At 37.8% G+C, this 22,727-nt stretch overlaps 1 protein-coding gene and 1 long non-coding RNA gene across 2 annotated transcripts; both read right to left on the bottom strand.

Annotated features, from left to right (window-relative positions):
• Positions 1-1,085: 1,085 nt before the first annotated feature.
• On the bottom strand, positions 1,086-20,905 carry xkr6a (XK, Kell blood group complex subunit-related family, member 6a). The gene is made up of 3 exons (XM_027172775.2): positions 20,266-20,905; positions 11,579-11,775; positions 1,086-11,417 (listed from the first exon to the last, which is right to left on the bottom strand). Exons 1-3 carry the CDS (start codon positions 20,826-20,828, stop codon positions 10,450-10,452), a joined length of 1,728 nt encoding a protein of 575 aa, XP_027028576.1. The 5' UTR covers positions 20,829-20,905; the 3' UTR covers positions 1,086-10,449.
• Positions 14,309-19,947, bottom strand: LOC125146071. The gene is made up of 4 exons (XR_007144574.1): positions 19,813-19,947; positions 17,944-18,097; positions 16,491-16,605; positions 14,309-16,234 (listed from the first exon to the last, which is right to left on the bottom strand). It is a non-coding gene; the product is annotated as an uncharacterized LOC125146071 (long non-coding RNA).
• Positions 20,906-22,727: the final 1,822 nt, after the last annotated feature.

Genomic DNA, 22,727 nt, shown 5'->3' with positions numbered 1-22,727 from the left:
GCATACAGTGCATTTGACATCATATGTCAATTAAGACACAGCTCCAGCTCATTTCTGGTTTTGACACTATAGAGAAATGCACACTATTTTCACTTATATGTCTTATATGAGCCAACTGCAGAGGAGCCTTTAATGCAAGTGCTTTATTTAAACTCCATAGGCAATAGCATAACTCAGTAGTTATCCATCATGTGAGTTAAATGCGGACAATAAACATGGCTGATCTACAATGTTTGAGAAACCTAAATTGAATTAAATAAAAATTATCAAATGTTTTTAAGCTTATTAAGCTGAGTGGCTTAGAAAAGGTGTGTGCATGCAAATCTTAGCTGCTAAGCCGATAAAGATAAGAGACTGTAGTTTGTGAGATGGCACGGGGCAAAGTAAGTTTGATATTTTCTAGTCTGAGATTGGAATGCATAGACAAGGAAAGAATTTACAGATGTTTGAATGCTTCTAGTAGTAGCAATCAATTCTTGTACTTGTTTAGAAAGATTTGTAACACTAACTTCACAGCCAGCCACAAGCTTTCACTTCACACTTTCTATCACAATCGCTCAGTTAACAGTTCCTCACAGAGTCACATTAGAAATCGTTTCAAACAACAATCATAAGAGGTATTCATAAAACATTTGGTCTATTGAACTAATGCCTTCATGTATAGAATAGAATTCAATGTTTGTAAAAACAAAAAAAACCTGACTAGTTGCATACATGAGATCAGCTTGTGATGGGATATTGTATTTTATGTTTATTATGTAAAATATGTAAAATATTTATTAATTTTATACATACTACACGAAGGCTTGAATATTACCTGGAATTTCGTAATCATCAACAGGAACTGCCATGTCTTGTTTTTTTTAAATCGTGTTTAGCTTATTGTTAGTGAGTTCATTTTCCATGTATCTCTGCCAGTCAGTGGTTGAGTGAAGTATCAATGATCTTTTCTTTTCATTTTATGTCCTGCTGTTGTTATGATCCACCTGATTTAAAAAGAGAGGGTCTACTGAATCTATTCAAGAGTTAACAATAAAAGATGCTATATAAACAAGTACTATAAATTAAAACAAATGTCTCAAAAATCTGTAGGAAAATGAAATGTTTATTTTTTTGTCACATTTCCATGTATTAAAAGGACAAAGATACAAAATTATTTGTTTGTGTGCACATTTGTATCTTGCTAATCCGAAGAATCTGTACAGTTCATTTTTTTAAAACATGTGATTATTAAAACCTCAGATAAGGTATAAAACTGTAAACTCAAAGGAGATTTCAAACTCAAAATGGTTCAGCTGTTAAATCCAGTGTTAAAGTCACGTATGCGAATCTGTCTTACTTTTATACATCTTAAAATGTTCAGGAAAAATTACAGATGTAAATCCCATTAAACTGATCTTGTCATTATGAATCACATTCATTATTTTGCCAGAGGAGGACACTAAATGGAGGAAACAAGACAAGCACAGATGAGAAATAACGAAACCAAAGTGGTTATAAAGTGGTAATAATCAACAAAACTGTGTTATAAATAATTGAAAAAAATATATACATGTACAGTAATTATTACTGTATGCATGAAGTAATGTCCTCATCATCATAGTTTAGAACAATTTGAAAGGCTCTGGCATTATGTGATTAAAGGGGACACAATCCATTGTATTGATGACTACATACAATGATTCAATCCATAAAACTAAAGTTTTGACTCACAATCACTCACTGTATATAATTCGAACAATTAACATGAAAAAACATCTATGCAGGTAGTTGGTTTCTATACAGTGGTAGGTTACATATGAGAAACTGCAAAACAAACAAAAACAAAAAAGTACCATTGAAAAAAGTAAAAATATAGAAATACCATACAACGTTCACCCTCAGAAAACAGTCAACTACTAATCTCCTGACGTATAGAATATAGCCTTTAGATTCAGAATACAAATCAGCAATTTGAGTTTGTGCTGGTGAGATCTTCAAAGACGCCTCACAACATTAGACGACTACGTTCATGCAACATACGTCTTGCCTTGAGGAATCAGAACAAGAGCCTCACAGTTAATGGTAGCAAAGGACCATAACAGCCTAATGAGACAGTCACACAGAACAAACACATACCAAGAAAAACAAAAACTAAACAACAGACTTCAACAAAACCCCTGAATCGCAACCCTTAGTATTTTTTTTCAGTGTGCCAAACACACTATATACCCATGCAAAATTAGACATTTCTAAATTTTCATTTTTAAGCAGATGTCAAAAACTACCAAAACATACAATTAATTATTAACCAACATACATCTGAACTAAGTTCATCAGATTGCTAATACAAAATTTTTTTAAATGTTTTACAGCACATCATACCCTCCATTACATTATTATTTATACATTTATACCTCGGTTTTAACCATTAATTGAATAGTCAATACAACAAAAAAAAATACTTGAAATATAAACTTTCATATAGTTAAATAGAAATTAGACACAAAACAAGTTCAAAAACACTTAGAAAGATTGTAGATTTAAAAAAATTCACTGTCACAGTAACAAACAAACTAACAAACAAACAAACAAATTATCAAACACTGCTTGTACGTAACACTGTTCAGATTTCAGAGCAAACTGGTAAATTATTTTCACTCACCATATTTCTCTCTAAAGAAAATCTGAGGAACAGAATTGGTCATGAGATTCAGATCAGCCACATTTAGCTGGCCCTAAAGTCTTTTATTTAAAATAAAGCTGTTATTTTATTTAAAAAACAATGCTGTTACAATGTTGTTAAGAAACTATTACTTGCTTTACAATATACATAGATCAGCCATAACATTAGAAGCATCTGCCTACTGTTGTGTAGGTCTTCATTGTGCTGGCAAAACAACGCATGGACTCTGAACAAGACCTCTGAAGATGTGCTGTGGTATCTGACATCAAGATGTTAGCAGCAGATCCTTTACTCCTCAAATTGTGAGGTGATTCCTTCTGAGATCAGATTGGTTTGTTCAGCACATCTCACAGATACTGGTTCATTCGATTGACATTTGGGAAATTTGGAGGCCTAAAACTGTTGGAACACTTTGATCTCTTTGTCATGATCCTCAAGCCTTTTCTAAACAGAGTGTCAGGGCGCATTATCCTGAGGTCTGAGGAAAGACATTAATACACCATTAGGGAATAATGTTGGCATGAAGGGGTTTTTCTGGTCTGCAACAATATTTAGGTAGATGATACATGTCAAAGTCCTATCCACATGACAGGGGTCAGCATGGGCAGTCATGTCATGACCGATCTGCAGCTACACAGCAAGCTGCAATGCAATGTGTTTTCTGACACCTTTCCTTTAGAAACTGCATTAACCTTTTCACAAATTTGTGCTACAGTAGATCTTCTATGGGATCGGAAACGACAGGCTAGCCTTCGCTCTCCATGCACGTCAGTGTTTTTTGGGCGCCTATGACATCATCACCGGCTCACCGGATTTCCTTCCTTGATCATCTCAAGTTCCTCAGATGCTTATGCTTGCCTATATTCCTGCTTCCAAAACTTCTAGAACTGACTGTTCCCTTCCTGCCTAATATACTCCACCCGATTGACAGCTGCCTTTGTAACAAGATGATTAATGTTATTCCCTTCACTTGTCAGTGGTTTTAATGTTATGACTGATCTGTATACTTTGAATGATGGGTTTAAAAACAGAACTGCCGAATATAATACGTAGCCTATATAATTCACCTCAAATGACACTTCTGTTGTTTTGAAAAGAAAAATGATTTAAAAAAATCTATCTATAATAAAGGATTTAAATGTCCTAATTTTAGAACTAGAATTTTACAATTAGTGTTTTTAAAACATGTTAAAAGAATGAAAATATAACCAGAATAATGTGTGATAATTATTTGGCCTGAACCATAAAACAAGAGAAATCATAAAAACTTTTAATTAATATAGCATCTCAATATCAGATCGGCTGTTGTCAAATGTATTTAACTTTGCCTTGGGGAAGACAATCATTATTATTCTAAAGTTACATTCTGCCAAACCTATTTCCTTTGAGTGCAAACTATGGAAAAATAAAGGCGTCTTAAAATATTCACTACAGTCCTGCAGGTATTCTGAACCTGCCACAAAACCATCAACACAGAATTATTAAGTTATGTATGCTTGTAACAATCCTTAAGGTCATGACAACAAACAGACAAATCAATAAAGACATTTCAGAATTAGAAGTGCTATGAAAGCAAGGGGCAATCACCTTGTTCTGTCACTAATAGGTGGTGTTGCTCCACAAGAGCAAATGTACTCATTTCTGAAAACTGTACCCTTTGATAGCTTTAAAAAAATATACTTAAACATGTAGTCTAGCTATGTGACAGCCCTTAGACCATGACTTGGTCTGTTATTGTTTTTAGATCATTATTTTATATCACTGAGCATTAAAACCAGTTCTGTTTGAAGCAAAAAAAAAAAAAGAAAAGAAAAGAAAAAAGAAAAATAGAAATCTGCGCCCATCACTGATTAGCTAATCACCTGACAGCTATTAGATGATCCAGGTTCCATCTGATAGGATTGTCCATCTGATAGCTATAACACAATCATTGTGTTCTGTTCAACAATATAAGATGCTGTGCTGTAATGACATCAGGATTGTGATGTCATCAGCTTACAAGTGTACAAACCCCACATAAATATTATTCTGCTTCACAGTATATCATAAATATAAGCTATTGAATGTATCAAAAGTATCTGATTTAATCCACCACTGGTAAAATATATACTGAGAGAACTTTTGGAGAACAGTAAATATACATTTTGTGTACATCATACTTTATACATTTTGTACAGAATTAACTACCTACATGAAGAAAAATATGAAGGAAAGCGATGCGACATTCCTTTCCAAAGCGACTGGTGTCAAAACCAGAATAGAGAACGTGATTGTATTGCAGTGTTTGGATACCAAAGACTATGCTCTTGTGCTTTGATTAAAAACTCAATTACAACCAACAAGGTGATGTCCCCTTATGCAATACAGACCAATCAAAAAACCTGGTACAAGGGCAACATTTTTAAATATTGTGCTGTGTTAATTAAGTATGATATACAAACGTTTTAGAGAACAGTTCCAAAACAACTTTGGTTAAGCCGACATTCTTAATAACAAACCTGACCATTTTTACTGAATGACAAAGTAAATGTTGGAGTCAAAGCGTTATATAATGTACTGCCATACAGAAAACTGAACACTGATGCCTGAAAACAACAACAACAACAAAACAAACAAACAAACAAACAAAAAAGGCAAGCTAAAGAATCACTTATGGTAAAAGTATCTGTTTGCAAAAATAGAAACACAGAAATACAAAAAAAAGTGTATAAATATAAATGTTTTAAATAGCCCTGTTAAAACAGCAGGTTAAAGATAAATTATATGATAACATTTCCATCATTAATGTAAAATTACAACTCGTACAATGGCAGTAAAAAAATGAAACTGATCTCACATCAGAGAAAAAAAGCTAAATATCTTAATTGCGTAAATGTGCAGCACCTGGGCTCGGGCTGGACCACTCCAAAACACTTTTTTTTCTGCTGATGCCATTTTTTATTTGGATTTGTGCTTTTTTATTTATCATAAAAAAATAAAAAAATGTTTTTTTTATTTAAATCAGTCGCTTAAGTTGAACGCAGCCGTGCACTAATTATTATTTCACATGAGTTTGATGACTGGTGGATTTTGAGCACAGCCACATACCCAATTCAAAAAGGATGTCCAAGTATGCAAATTAGATTATTATTTTTTTCTTTTTTCTTTTGTTTTCTAAAATGTGTTTTGTTTTAGTGACATTGTACATGTTGATTTTTTTTTACACTTAAAAGTGGAGATGTTCTGGCATAATTTTTTCTTTGTTTGACCGAGCACTTCTTTAGGACTATACTTATAATTTGTAAAGTAAATAGGGCTGTGGCTTTCAAGCGATTATAGATTATTATCAGTTGCCCAATGTGTGCTAAGAAAACAACCTCCACATCAATACACCACCTTCACCAGCCTGGACTGTTGACACAGGGCAGGTTGGGACCATGGATCCATGGTGTTGGTGTCCATTTCTGTCTGTTTTAGCAGAAATTGAGATTAGATAATTTCATGAATAAGTAGGTGTACAGGTGTTCCTAATAAAGTGCTCGGTGAGCGTCTATAACTAAACTGATACCATTTTTTCCGCTGTCAGAACAGTGCTCGCAGAATATCGTACACAGTCGTTAATCCCTGTGCTTTCCAAAAATAAATAAATAAATAAACAAAAGGTCAAACATAAGTGTAGCAAAATACACATGTCCTATGTACGTGTACAATTTACAGGTTGCATATTTTGACATTGATATTGATATTTTTCATGCTCTTGTAAAACCCATTCCCTGCTCTAGTAGAGCAACACTGGCTATCAAATACAGAAGGTAAAGACTCCAGGCTTTTACAGAATTAGATACTGTGTTTTGATTAATAATTCAAATTCATTTTAAATTCTGCTAATCTAGTTTTTCTGAACTTGAAGTTACTCAATTACATGGTGCGCCAATATGCCCTCAAACAAAAGTCTGATTAATTCTATTATAAGGGGCCATGCAGACTATAATAATAAAATTCTGAATTACACCTGTGAAACTTGTAGAAACATAAAGAATGGAGAAAACCATGCATACAATACATCAAGTTATTGAAGTCTAAACAGAAAAGCATATCCACATGATTAAAGCTACACTGTAGCTTTAGCATTCTGTACATAAGCATGTTCACTCACAATGGCATTTAGAGAAGGAACACAATGTATAAATAAAGTAAAAAAAAAAAAAAAGCACTTTAGATTTCTGTATTTTATAGTGTACAAGTCATTTTTGTTCAGAATTATTTTTAAATGAACAGATTGTTACAATTATTATACAGTAAGGCTTTATAAGAAAATCTATTTACGTCTTCATATACATAATATACAAAGGCGGTTCAGCTTTAGCACCTTGATGATAATGTTCCCAAAAGTCCACTGAGTACAGCAATACTAAACAGCACCGTCTAGCTTCAACATCAACGCATGTCTGTAATGTGCTCCTAACAGGTTTTTTTTTAACAATTCAAGTAAAAACTTGCAATGCCACTTAGTTACAGTAGGTTGTGCTTAGTTACAGGAAAGTTGTTTTGAATTCCAGGACTGCCAGAGATTCTGCATCACCTAGAAGTCACTTTCGATAAAAGGTGTCTTCCAAATAAATAGTTGTAAATATCTAGTATTGCTGTATCTGTAACACTTTAAGAACAATTATTGGGCTGTGCACAGGATCTAGCTTTCCTGTGCAGCTGCACCATTGAATCTCCCACTTCTGTAACTTACAATGAGACTGGAATGTTTACTTTACTCTCTGCTGCAATGCCGTGTTAAATACAAGTGTCATATTCGGCTTCTGCACATGGAAAACAAACTAATTTGGAACAAAAAAATGTGCACATTGGCATTGTTGTTTGCTGAAAAGTTTGTCTTGGCAGCATTAAGCACCAGCAATATAAAAGCACCACAGGTTAAAATAAAATGGGATCATCGTGACAGAAACGCAATGTTTTTGGGAAGGGATTGTTATCGAGGCCAAGCATCTGCTCATGTGGGTATATTGAAGCGTCTGAGCTGCACCACTGGGGTGTACAGTATGACGAGTATTCAATCAGATTCAACACATTTTCTGCATTGTCAGCCATTCTCTACAGAGACTGCAGCTTGAGAGTAATATGAACAGAAGAACAGGAGAAATGACATCATAAAAAAATTACTCCAAATAATGGGTATTTTGCCAAGAAAAAATTAAACGTGTGTCTTCAGAACATTGGGGATCTGAGGATACAGTATATTACTGCACAGAAATCTCAGCTTAACACTGATTTAAAATGCTAAAGCAATTCAAATGATGCTGCTTATGAAGATACAAACTAATCACAGTGTTTTAGGACCTGAAGGATGGCAATTCCCCATGGGACATACTTAGCAACTATTTGCACCCGGAGAACATTTTGGCAAAAACAAAATACAAGTTAAAACTTCCAGCAAACAACAAAACCAGAATTTAAAATTGAAGTGACCTGAAACAAGAACCAAGTTTCAGTAGTTACTCTATCTGCAGAGGTACTATGTTGTGAATGTATTCACTTAAAGTACAACATCTGAAAGAAAACAAGCCAAAAAGCACATTTGTAGTAATCATTTGTTCATATTTGTAGAATATCTGCACCAGAATATACCTGAGCCACACACTGATATAAAGGGAAGGGCTAGCAGCAACCAGGGAAGGAGCATGTTAAAAGAGACAGTATACAAGAGCTCAAATTACAACGTCATATCTGCACGTATCACAAACTGTAAGAAATCGTTTACCTCAAGCGAATTTGTAATGTCAACCCTAATAAGCTGTCCCTCAAGCTCCTTTCCAGCCCTGGCAAGAACCCTTCACCTTGATGGATGCACCTGCATGGCATCTGGGATTTAGGATCACAGCAGGCACAAAAGGAGCCACAGCAATATACTCAGTGTACCAAACCTGAAATGTGTTGATGTTCATGATGTAAGTGACACATATTTAAAATATACAGAATAAACTGGAAATGAGAATAGTGTAATACTGAGATAAAACAACTGATTGCCTAACTTTGCCATTTAAACTAAGGCATCTTGACTTATCTAGAAGATGTTAAACTTCTCAGGAGTTTGTTACTTCGAGCTTCATTGACTTAACTATAATTAGAAATTTAAATGACCTGGATGAATGTTTTTTTTGGACAAAAGTTCATGTACGTGGCCAAGTTTAAAACAAACAGCTGTCAGTAGGTGTTCAGCAGTCTTACCAAGCATTCTGAGCCCTAACATTTCCACAAAAACACATGATCTGTGTAAGAAAGTAGCACCATACCCAACAATATGCTGTTTGCTTAGTTTCAGTAGAAAAACTATTCGTTGCAAGCACCTGTCCTGAATAAGAAGGTTGCTGACAGGTGGTTAGGTTATAGCAAAGGATGCGAGTTAGGAAGGCATGCACATCTCCAGGAAATAAACATTGCAATGGTTTCTTAAGTTTGTGAGAAAAAAATCAGGTATATTCAGGCAAAGATAAGTATTTAGTTCCATGAGTTAAGCTTTTTTGAACAAACTTAAAAATAAAATTAAATTAAAAAAAATCCAACACTGGAGAAAACAAAAAAATACATGTATGCAAATGATTCCATACGGAATCAGATGACAAGCATTTGCACCTTTTGACTTTATTACTTGGTTTCATGCCCAAATAGGGAACTGGACTAGAAACCATGAGAATGAGCACCAACAGAGAAATAGATGTGTGGGGCTAGGAAGAATGGAGGAAAACTACCTGACCATTCCCACAATATTGCAGAAAGATAAACGGACAGCTGAGAAGGCAAGAGCACAATACTTTGAAGCAGGGATGCCAGGTCGGTCTTACATAAACCTACACACGGCTTTCACGTGGTACAAAGCAGTAGTGCAACACTGTTTGCCAAAATGATCTCATATAATTACAGATATTATTATATTATTCTAATAGCTATGAGACCAATTCCCAAATTCACTGATAATACACTCCAGAGTAGCTTAATTCATCAGGAAAACACCTGGCAACACTGCTATGAAAAGAACTCTGGAGAGCCTTTCTTAAGTTAAAAGCTGTCATTTTTCCTATGTACTCAACAAACTCTACACTCTTTGTTCCTGATAATATGACGTACTTCATGAGCTTTTAGAGAAAATGTGCTATCATGAGTCAATGAGGTACCTCATGAAGTACATTTCTGAAAATAGGACTTCTTATTAAGGTATCTTTAAGGCAATCAGTCAATGAATGCCACTACATAATCTGTCAATTTGAAGCTTTTGCCTGCAGGGGTCAGTGTAAGTGCAAAGCAAAGTCTGAAACCCTACAGAACACTGAAACACTATATACAATGACAAACCAACAGGAAGACTAACTAAAGATACACAGAACTGGAATGGAATGGAATGGAATAGATAAGTAGCTTCAACAAGGTCAATCTACCTCCACTTTTCTAATGTGATGGTTTTAGCTAGCTGTAAACACACTGACAGAAGATATACATCCTCTTAAAGGAAGTTGACATTATTCAACAGACTCTATCAAAAAGAAAATGCATATGTACAAATAAATATACACTCACAGTTTGCATAAGAAAATCATTTACACTGACTAAGATCAGGTCTTCTTTTTCACATTTTAAGTATTCATTCATAATAAATCATTAGAAAAAAATTTTTTTTTGAAAAAAACTTTTAAACCTTTTGATTAAATTAAAATGTAAAAAAAAGAGAAAAACAGGATGATGATTAATAATGAATAGACCAGAACGAGTGAAATAAAAAGTGTGGAGGAGTGAGGATATGGTCACAGAGAGGACTCGTACTGAAGGAGCTCATAAAGAAGTGGCCCGTCCCTGTACCTGATCCCTACAGCCGAGGGGCTGATAAACTGCAGGATATTAATGGTCCTTCTCAGGCGCCGGTCCACAAAGTGAGCATCCCAGGCTGGGTAACGTTTGCGGGGCATGTCAATCTTGATGAGAGGCCCCTCTGGTCGATGGCGGCCCGATGGCGTGGCGGGTTCAGGGGAGCGCACCTGAAACACTGGTAGACAGGTGTCTGTTGTGGAGTCATCTTGCTGCCCATAAACTGTTGTAGATGCCCGGCTTGGGGTTGTCTGTGAAGCATAATGACCAGGGGTTGGTGCCATTGGTTCGGCCTCGGGGGGTAAAGGAAGGCCCCAGAGTAGATCGGCACAGCAGGAGCTGGCTAGCACCCTCATTCTAGGGCCCATGGGGTGAAGGACTCCATAGTAGATGCCCATGAAGACCACTCCTGAGGCAAAACTTACATAAACGCCACACAGGACTGGCACTGCATAAGAGTCTGTGGTGGTTGGGTCTCTGTAGGCGTACCACAGACAAGTGAGCACCGTGTTCTCGGCAAGCACCACAAAGTAGTAGATCATCATCCGGTAGCGTGTCTGGCCTTCCTTCACATTAAACCAGCAGAATATGTAGACAATGCCAACTACCATGTTGAATAGCACCTCTTCCCACTTGGACATGCAGAAATCAGTGCCTCCATGCACAATCCAGAAGGCCATGGCACACCAATGCATCACCACGAAAATGCCAAAGTAGATGTGGAAGATGGATGCAAAGAGAGCAAAGGAGAGCACCCGTGAAGAAATAGTGAAGAGCCTCCAGAAGATGTGAACCAGTGCCCCTCGATAGCTCATGCTCTTCTTGTCATCTCTGGAGTCCCTCAGGAGCTTATGGTAGGAAGCTAACACCCAGGACAGAGACATCAGCGAGCCTAATAAAGAGACACCTGAAGGAAATGTAACAGAAATACATTTAGTTCTGGTAGAAATCTATAATTCCTACTGCTCTCTCAACATATTGTGTGTCTAGGAAACCCAGTCTTTTTCTAAACTTACTGACAGTAGAAATAAGTAAGACTCAGTGGAGGTAAAGAGGTAGATTCCTTACACTGCAAAGTCTCAGCCCGGTTCTTCTGGATCATAATGCAAAGTTGTAGCACCAGTTGGGGAGCACTCTCTAAGAACGTCTCGAGCAGCCGAAGCATGTTGACATCAGCATACTCGTACATCATGGCCCAATAGAATCTCCGTCTGTGTCTGGTCTGACGCCGGCTCTGAATGCCCAGATACATAGTCCGAATATATCTGTGGGGAAAAAGTGAACACTGATAAAATATACGCTAAAGAAAGAAGTACGAATAGCAACCACAGGGCACTGTGTGGCATTGCAGAGATAGATCTTCATTCCAGGGAAAGACATCAATGGAATTCAGGAGCTAATTGAATCTTATTATACTCTTTAATGCTTCACAACTGCAATTACAATTAAATAGTAACGATCCACTGAATAACATTCCTAGCACAAGGTGAGAGACATTTGCTTAAAGGATATGAACACAATTGTAATGTGACTCAAGTACAGATGGGCACATATAAGCCTTAACCATATTTTCAGTTTCTAACAGTCTATTTATTTCATGCTTTATGCGCATCATTGTAAAGAGAGGTTGTTTATATATGGAGTCCTTGGAAATTTATTAATCCCTTAAAGTCGTAAAAGCAGACTCACTTTCCTCACTATTGCAGCTACCCATTTGTTTCACTTATTTTATTGCACAAATATACAGTAGACAATGATTATGTTATTTGGGGTTATCCACCATATCGCTAAAGTTCACCTGTAGTCCTTCAGGTCTGTAGGGTCAATCTCAAATGTATCTTGTCACTACTTTCTACTGAAGGAAGAGAAAAACAAAGCGAGTGAGATAAAGAGAATGGCCTATCATAAGCCTAGTTTTCTCACTATGTTTCTCTTCTCTCACAATATTTACCCCAGTATTTAGTTCAGTCATCTTTCCTTCCTTCATAAACTTTTATGAATTATACTTTATGTTCTGGGGTGTCCAGGCAACTTTACGCCTACAAACTTTAGTGGATTTTTCTTCTGTGCTCGTTTCCAAGACGAGTACTAATAGCAAAGACGTCACCTCATGACTGTGACCGTGACCGCATGTGTGTAGCCTATAAAAAGGCTACTTCATTACTTCACATTTGTCCTACATCCTCTTTTTGTCTTGCTGAGGAAAGGAAGAAGCAGATACATGATAAAAAGAAGCACCCACAAATCCTTGCAATACATAGCATAAAACGTTTCTGTTAAATCTCCACCATCAAGCGGAGTATGCTGAACTTTATTGGTGATTTATCAATATGAGCTACCTACTGGGAGAGCTGTATTGCTTCTTTTGGCTCTCTGCTGAGAATGCACAGTAGTTCATTCAAGAACACTTCATTCATTTAGCAACATTTAATTAGCATATTTAATTCATTCATTCACTTTCAGCAACCCGTCACTCTATTCAGTCTATATCACTATTCAGATTTGAGCCCAGTGTGGATGTGCTTGTCCACAATGTCTTTATCAATTTGCCAAAAAATAAACCCTGACCAGGGGGTTAGTAAGGATGAATGAATGAACAGTGTTAACCTCTGTATATTTATAGACCTGGTCAATGTTTGTCTTGTGATCTTCATATCTGACTGCTTGCTTTCACCTGATAAGCCTCAGTCTACAAAAGACTGCCAACTGTCATCATACATGCTGCAGAAATGCAGAAGGGCACAAAGCAACCAACCAATGTAGCTGTAAGCCCCGCTAGGAAAGGAAGGTGAGCTCCTTTATGAATATGAGGTAATTACTGTGTTGGAAAGCAGAGTCAGTGGAGACTTGGACACCTGCTTCACATGTAGAGACAGACCACTTTGCATAATTTGCAACCAGTTCCTGTGCAGACCGACAGGTCCAGGAGGAAATGGATGATCCACCTCTCAACCTCTTGATTAAAACATAAACAATATGAAGAATATGGGACAGAGAGCTATCAGTGGATGAAATGAGTTGCAGTACACAGCATGCAACACACTAGTAAGATAACAGAAGACCAGAACACAAAAAAAGGTTCAACTATGTACAAATACTGACCAAATCAAAGTTTCACCTGAAGAAGCTGAACATTTGTAAATACACTGTCAGTGGTAAACTCAGTGGTTACCTTTTACCCACCCAGATCAAAATAAAGTACAGCGGTTTTACAAACTGACCAGTTATCATCCTGTAGAAACATGATTATTGAAGTGATGCTTATTCACCATTAGGTTCAGTATGAGCTTTGAGTGGCCTCCCTTAAATAAAAAGAATACCGGGCCTTCTGGGTCACTCAGTTTAATGTGAATGATGTAGTCGAGGGCATAAGTGCTCAGCTAGGAAAAAAATCGACTAGTTACAGAATTAACTCACCCTGGCGTTCCTTCAGTTATTCAGAGAACCATGGATACCTGACGTCACCCTCCCATTACATCCGGGCTTGGGACCAGCACTGAGAGTTGGGAGTGCAGGATTCTGCCACTGGACCACCAGGAGGCTAGTTTACAGGTTCTAAATTCCTCACTACTGAATATATGGCCATTACTTGTAATTCAGTCGTGGCCTAATGGTTAGAGAGTCTGATTCGTAACCCAAAGGTTCTGGGTTTGAGTCTCGGGCCGGCCATGACTGAGGTGCCCTTGAGCAATGCACCAAACCCCCCAACTGCTCCCCGGGTGCCGCAGCATAAATGGCTGCCCACTGCTCCGGGTGTGTGTTCATGGTGTGTGTGTGTGTGCACTTTGGATGGGTTAAATGCAGAGAACAAATTCTGAGTGTAGGTCACCGTACTTAGCCGTATGTCATGTCACTAATAAAATGGCATGCTTTGCTCTGGTCATGCTTCATACTGAACTCAACTAATGCTGCTGTGCTATATACAGTATATGTAGGTATATCAGATAAGATGCCTATAAATTTAAAAGTTAAAAATTATTTTTTACATGCTGAACTGTAATCATATTTGTGGGATATTTTAATAAAATAGTTTTTCAATAACAGTGAGTGCAGAACATGTGCAGCAGACAAAATGCACGTTTTTAGCAGTAGGGAAACGGTATAAGAAATCAGTAGCATGTGCATAATTCTTTTAAGAACACAATGTCCTGTTCACTGCTGCACACTCACACCAAACTGCCATGCTGTCTAACAGCTTGGCAAAGATACATGCAGGATAGTTTATGAGGAGTGTCAATTAAGCTTGGCAGCATGTTCAGTGAGTCATGCTGCTTAGGACTGACTGTAGACAAATTAGCCCTGACAAAATGAGCTTGGGTTATGATTTCTCACACAAACTCATGCATTTGCACACACTCTAAGAAAGTATACATGATCATCCATCATCTTTACCTGCAGCCATACTGGAACACTCCACATGTGAAGATTCAAAATTCACAAATTCATACTTAGCCATTATTAATATAAGGATTTTGTTGGAAGACTGGACATAAATGCCAAGAAAGTCTCAAATCTAAAACCATAAAATGGTAATAATTTTGTTGCTTCAACATGCAAGACATTAGGTTTCCTAGTTTTATTAAGACCAAAATAGCAAACCAAACAAATGACAAGACAAAATTAGGAAATATGAAGAAGACAATGTTTAAAACACTTATCGAGACAGGCAACAAAGTGTTGCTGACAACAATGTAATCAATGATGGCCCCTATGAAATATGCTGCCGTTCTTTCAGTGTCTGATCCACTATCTGAAGCCTTCCCAGTGAAACAGAGTTGGCAAGCTTGAAAACTGAACATGGAGACTCCTGATACGTGCTAACGACACGGCGGGTAAAGATTATAAGTTACTCTCTTGATTTCTTTGATTATATTTTAAAAGACTTGGTTGTTCTTCCTGTACACAGTGTCAATGTGTGAACTGGGCAGTTGAATGGCTCAGGGGATTCTAAGTGGGCATAAAGTGAAGAGGAATCAACCAGTTACTCTTTTAATTTGCTTAGGCACAGATTTACCACTAGTATACATGGTACCTTGGCCTAGAAGCACACGAGCCACAGCTTAATAAACATTTGTATGTTTTGTAGCATGGTTCCCACCAATAATTTGTGGTGTTGAGTCAGGTGTTCATTGGCAATGGAGTGCTATGAGCACAAGTTACCACAGTTTGTGAAGATTCAACATGAAATTTTGCAAGACAATGTTGTTGTCTTGTATCAGAACTTCTTAGTAAAAATCTATTGTTTTGTGATTTACAATATGATGCATTTGATCATTCCAAGAATCTTAGATTTCAGGGTTATATCCTGTTAAGCATTATTCACATAAAATGCACATGTAAATGTGACAATAAAACATTTAAAACAGATATTGCATTTTATCTAGGTGTTATAAAAGAATATACTGGTCCTTTAAGCCACAGCTAACAATTAGAAACTCTTTAAATGTTTCATAATAAGCTCATGAAATGAATTAGAACTGCATTTGCTTTTGACAATAAAAATTAAAGAAGGAATTAGACTGGCAGAATCCCCAATATATTCACCACATGGGAGAAATCTATATAAAATTCTCTTTTGATGTACTTTGCAGTAGATGTTTCTGTGTTACAGCTCAGATGAAAGACACGCACGTCTGTGTAATCCCACAAGAGCCTCTGGCGCTTTTCTGCAAAGAGCTTCCTGGGGAGAGCGTTCAAACAGGCTCTCCTCTTCAATAGACATCACTGAACAAATACACAGGAAGAGGAAATGCCTGGCTCAGCAAAATACCCTCCATCACAGACAGTGGATTTAAACAAAATGCTGAAATGTATTTTGATAGAGAACATACCTTGGGGACAAGTGAAAATCAGGGTTATACTTCAGACCAAATTAATAAGTGTTTAGTTATGCTACTGTTATAGAATAACTGGGAAATGTAACTCTAAGACACACAAAAAGATAAAAAAAAAATGTGAATAAATGGAGAGATAGACTTACAAGCACCTAGCTCCATGAGCCATTTTTTCTCTTTACCCTCTGCTGAGAGAATAAGTATAAACCCCCCATCTCAAACCCAAGAGCTTCTTTAAGGAGCATCAGTCCATCTGGGCAACTAAAGTAAAACAAACAGAAAAGAATGGAGTCATGAAATGAGAATGGGGTGAAGGCAGACATACAAAAAATAAACTGACAAAATCATGGTATAAAAATGATGCTGAATGAAATTAACAAAATGAAAGCAGATGAAAACTTTTCACAAATAAAAAAAGCCAACAGTCATTGAAGCCTCAGTTGTAATTAAAAATCATTTTGAAATATTACATCCAGACGGATTAAAAAAATCCATTCGGTGTAATTCAGTAAGCATATTTCAAAGACTGAGTAAGGTCACATGGAGTTGAAAAAATAAAAAGCCTATTAGACATCCTTTAATTTATATTTTTAATGATGTATCATATTCCTTCATTTCTCTGCTCTGCTGCTTCTCACCGGACTGTAACAGAAACTACTAGCTCCTCTGTTGTGTCGTATAAAACTTTCAGCACGGAGAACATTATGTTCTAAACCTAAGAGTATTAAAAACAGATCTCACACTGGGTAGGTGTCTTAGCCAGGAAAATGATTCAAAGCTGTGTAATTGTTTAGCCAGTGCTTGTTTGTGGTGTGTACTCAGGAGCAGCATGTGCCTGACGCCGGAGGACAGAAAGCCCTCTTGCATTTGGCATAATTACACCGAGCCATTAATATTGATTCTAGAACTGCCGTCTGAAAGATGTAGCACTGAATCATTAACAGCACAACCCTCAAAGTGAAAAGGGTAGGACTGGAGTCAGCACCTTCTTTTCCTGAAAAATATGAACCACTATGTGTCCTTGAGTTGTTTATCTTGTTGTTTCGTCCAACATATTTCTCTGGGTTTTCACTGCTATTACACAATATTTTGCACTGCCCTAGTTTTATATGGAGAGGTTCATGGACTCAGGAGGATCTAATGGCTTGCTTAAGTGTGAAACACGGCATCACTGCTTATATCAAGCATCATCTCAAGGTGACTATATTTGGCTATTTAAAACGGTACAATTAAAATGATGGCGGTTCAGTGTGATTTTTGGTGGCAGAAGACCAATGCACTTAGTGCAAGGGGAAACTAAATGGAGAAAACTGTAGACTGGGATAACTTATTGCAGAAAAGTAAGTTCCATGTTAAAGCCAACTGCTGTCACGCAATAGCTGACTGGAAATGGAAAAGTGTAGGGTATTAATGGGGTGCAGTAGAGCACTAAACACACAGTGGGAATTCAGGCCAGTATGCCAAGACTACCATCTGTGTGTGACCAATCTCCAACTGCTGGTCTATGGTGCACTGCGAAGAAACTTTACATACTGTAAGCAATCATTTGTGACATGTTAAGATGATACTCTCATTATTTCCATCCATTCATCCACTCACCTGTACCCTTTATCCTATACAGGGTCATGTGGAGCCTGTAATATATCCCAGGGGACTAGGTGAGGGACACACTGCGTGGTATGGAACAATCACCCACTATCACAGAGCCAGCCCACAATGCATGTCTTAGGACGGGGGAGGAAACCCCTGAAGCCTGGAGAGAACATGCAAACTTATCACACATGGCACAGAGGCAGGAATCAAGCCTCCAACCCAGGAACACATTTTATGTAATAATAAAAAAAAGATAACAGGTTCCTTAATATACTGGGACTTTGTTATCAATTCACAATTTCAGCATTTCAGAATCTGTTTATATCAGTAATAGCCCAGGCTGAAATAAGAAGACTGCAAATCTGGCTTGTGGCCACAGGAAAAATGCTTTATTTTCAGTAGGCTTAAAGGGGATTTTCATGCCAGCCAAACTCTACATCAAGACTGCACTCTTAACACTCCAATCAAGCCTCATTATAGTTAGCTTTGCCAAGGGCAGCATATGTGCATATCCAGTGAGCTTAAATGGTGCTGATGGGAAGCAAGCGTTTGCATGAGACTGCCAGCTTTGTGCTCCATGTGTTTGGACAAGCATAGGGAAACAATCCAACAGAATCTGTCAGTTCATTATTTCTGTAGAAGTAATTCATAACTCACATATTTCACTGGGCTGTGCTTCCTGACACCCAGACTTGAATATCGCTCCGGAACCTGGCACAAGCACTGAAAACTAATCGTTTTTTACTATTTATTTACGTTTTCTACTGTAACCTAAAATTAAAATAACCTAAATATTATAATAGTTCTGCACATATCTCTTTTTTTAATTCATTCTGTTGATTAATCACAAATTTCAATCAAATTCAAATTCATTCAAAGAGATTCATCAAACCTACAATTCCTAGCCATACAGCTTCTCCAGATTACTTCAAAGATCTGTCTCTTCTAATCAGCAAAGCTGCCTTTCTATTATTAAAAATTAAAATTGATTGGCCTCCAACCCTGATATGATATGATCCTAGGTGAAATTCTTAATATTCCCATATTATAGCAGGAGACCATGGTTCCAGTGCAAGAGTAAAAGATGTTGATAGAAGCAAAACTGCTAATTTATTTGCATCTATTTTAGATGATGTTTTCAGCTCCTGATAAAGCAGAAAGTGCTGAAGTCTTAGCCTTCTCAAGCTGCCATTACCACGTATATAAATAATGGCTAAAAGAGCATTTATGGTGTAAACACAGAAAATCATACTAAGTTGAAAAAATATTAAAAGTTTTATACAACACTGTATGTCATTGCATGTTAATAATCAGAAACCATATTTTCCAGCTTTCAGCTGTGTCGTACAGTGGTTTCAGTGGTTCTTAAACTCGAAAAAGCAAAAATGGATTTTTTTTTAAATGATTATAATGCAGAATCTGCTGCTTAAAAAAGCGCATAAGCACTAAAACAACTTTGCTTTGGTAATGCAATAATTCATGAACTTTCCTTCCAGGCAAATGTAGATTTGAAATTATACATTATATCTACTTTGGTTATTTATTATCTACCCTAAATAATAGTTTAGAAATAAGTAGCTTCAAATTAAATTTAACTCTTTTTTCCTCTAATCAGTGACTTAGAAGTCATTGAGTTTTCACATGGAAAATGAAACGTATGCTTTTTGCTTCTGTGGCCACATACAGTATTATGAACAATTATAATCCGTATTCTTACATTTTGTTTTTATTTTATTGAAATCAACAAATGTAAACTACCAACTCATTAGATATAAATAAAACAGTCTATCAGTAATGAAAATGTCAAGGATATATTGTGGTTTAGGCATAAATAAAGACTATTGCATGAATAACGGAGGTCTGTATCATTTATACCTGGATGACTGAAAATCTTCACAGACTTAAACATCCTTGCAGGAACAGTCGGATCAAACGAAGGTACCGAGTGTACACTCTGGTATGATGTCATGCAGCCCAGATGTGAAGGTTGAGACCATGGAATACACTCACCAGCACAGGGAACTGTAAGAGTGGCAACCAAAACGATATTCCTACTTCTAAGCATTGTATGATTAAAAATTCACTGCACTCTCAAGAAGTCTACTTTAAAATTGTTCAACACTATTGCATTTGAATATAATTGCATATCTTCTGTCTGCCACCGTTATTCTGGTGGTATACTTAAGGATGGTACCATCGTAAGGATGAAGCAGGGTTATTGTATCTATCACAGGGTTGCATGTGTAAGTGAGTGTGCTTGAGCATGAGGGAGAGTGAAAAAAGAAAGGCAGCACATCATAACACTGGCGTCCGAAAGCCCAGCCTTACCTCCACACTTGGCCCATTTGTAGAAGATGCACCAGCACTTGCCATGTCCAGATGGAGATGTGGCAGCATGCATGTCTGCCGTACTTGCCTGCGCTCAGTCCAGCGGTGGCTCTTCGGCTGAGACCCTGCACCGGACCGAGGCCTCCGCCCGTGTAGTCCTGCACGAACCACCTGAAGCTGAGGATCTGCACGAGCACGGACGGAGCGAGCACGAAGAAGAGCGTGAGCCCGAACCACGCATAGTCCCTCTTCCTGTAGTAATCCACGGCCAACAAAACGTCCGTACCAACGTCCCAAAAGAACACAAGCATGGCCAGCACGATCCACAGACAGTCCAGCCATAGGCGCTCCTCCGCTCCTCTTCCTCCTCTCCGGTTCCCCTTCCTCGTGAGGGAGCGCAGGCACGCGCTCCGGCAGCCCCAGTAACACGACGACGACTTACAGCAATGGCAGATGTGGATGGCCGCGCTGTCCAGCTCGTCGTCGTTGGCCGTCGTTTCATCCTGCTCATCCAGCTGCGCGAACCCGGTAACGACCCCCACGCCATCGGATTTCACTGCCATCTTGCTAGCCGAAACGTTTCGTCCCCCCTTCCTCCGTTTGAGGGCTGGTGACGTCACTTCCCAAATACCTGTGCTCCGCAGCCTCTGCCCACGAGCGTGAGAACTTCATTAATCTGCAAATCTTGTGAATTTATGAACAAGCGTGTCTAATGCTCGGGCTTGAAATGCACCGTTTATCACCAACCAGCAGTGGATTTAACATTTATGGTGTCACTCCTCATGTATCAAACTAAACAAACACTGACATGACCAGAGATCAAGCCTTAAACTCTGCCTTAAGAATATTTGAGCTTTTTTTTTTTTTTTGCATTTCAGTTCAGTGACGATATCACAATATTTTTGCAAGCACAATTATTGAACGTTAGCCCCCCCCCATATATATATATATGTGTGTGTGTGTGTGTGTGTGTGTGTGTGTGTGTGTGTGTGTGTATATATATATGTATACACATATATATATGTATATACACACACACACACACACACACACACACACACACACACATATATATATATATATATATATATATATATATATATATATATATATATATATGTAAAACTCAGCACAGACAGTAACCCAAGGTCAGGATCCAACCAGGGACCCAGGGGTTTTTCAGTCCATCACACCTGAAATGCAGTGCGGGTAATATATAAGAAATAACCTACATAACTTTAGTACTGTAAATTAATGGCTGAAATTATATTTAGTTCATGATGCAATGCCAGTACTTTACGAACAATAAGAATCTTAATTCATATTTGCATTTCATATTTTCCCTGATGGAAAATATTTCTCATATTTCTTTCCCAGCTGGCCTTGCACCTCCAGAGTTGGGGATTGATTGCTGCCCTGGGTGTACGGAGTTTGCATGTTCTCAGTTGGCTTCGGAAATTTCCTCTGGGTGGGGATGTTTTAGCCTAGTGGTTAAGGTGTTGCACTACCAATTGGAAGGTTGTGAGTTTGAATCTCAGGTTCACCAACCTGCCACTTCTGGGCCCCTGAGCAAGGCCCTTAACCGTAAATTGCTCAGGTGTATAAGTGGAAAAAAACAATAAGTCCCTCTGGATAAGGGCATCTGCCAAATGCTGTAAATGTACTTCAGTTCCCTTCCCGAGTCCAAATACACATGCTGTAGGCTGGTTGGCATCTCAAAATTGTTTGTAATTTATGAATGAGTGTGTGATTGTGCCCTGTGATAGATTGGAACCCTGTGCAGGGTGCCCTCTACCTTGTGCCCTGGGTCACCTAGGACAGACTACCGGCTCTCCACAATGGTGCATAGAATAAGCAGTTCAGAAAATTAATATTTCCTCCCTTTTCCCGCTTATTCCTGGATCTCTGGTTTGGTCTTGAGCTTGGGTTCCTTTCTAGGGTTCTGCCTGTTCTCAGGAGTTTGACCAGGGTTCTCCGGTTTCCTCCTACAGCACAAAATTGCAAGAAAGTGAATAGTGCACAAATGGATTTTCATCCTTTCTGAGGTGTATTCTCACACTTTACACACAGTGTTCCTTGGACTGCCACTGAATCCACTACAATATCCTAAATAAAGATTACTTATATCAAAACTATTTACTTGACTTAATAAGAAGATTAATTTGTAAATTACCATAGTATCCATTCAGCTCCACATTTAATTTCAAGCTTCAATATATTTGAGGAGATTGTATCACAGCCTCTGCTTTCATTAAACATAAAAACGATTAGCACAACCCAGTGCCGTGTCACAGTTACTGCAAAAGTATAACTTCAGTGAAGGAACACAGAATACAAGATGCACATTCCAATAACCATAAAGGTTTCCTGATATTACAGGCAGTGATTCTCCTCCTCTCAGTTATGATACCAGTAAAGAAAGCCTTGTGGTCATTTAATTTTGGCCTAAACTACAAATTGTA

This window comes from Tachysurus fulvidraco, chromosome 12 (genome assembly GCF_022655615.1).
Source record: "Tachysurus fulvidraco isolate hzauxx_2018 chromosome 12, HZAU_PFXX_2.0, whole genome shotgun sequence".
Lineage (NCBI taxonomy): Eukaryota > Metazoa > Chordata > Actinopteri > Siluriformes > Bagridae > Tachysurus > Tachysurus fulvidraco.
Note: the sequence above shows the minus strand (reverse complement) of the source record. Positions and strands in the feature narration are given on the sequence as shown.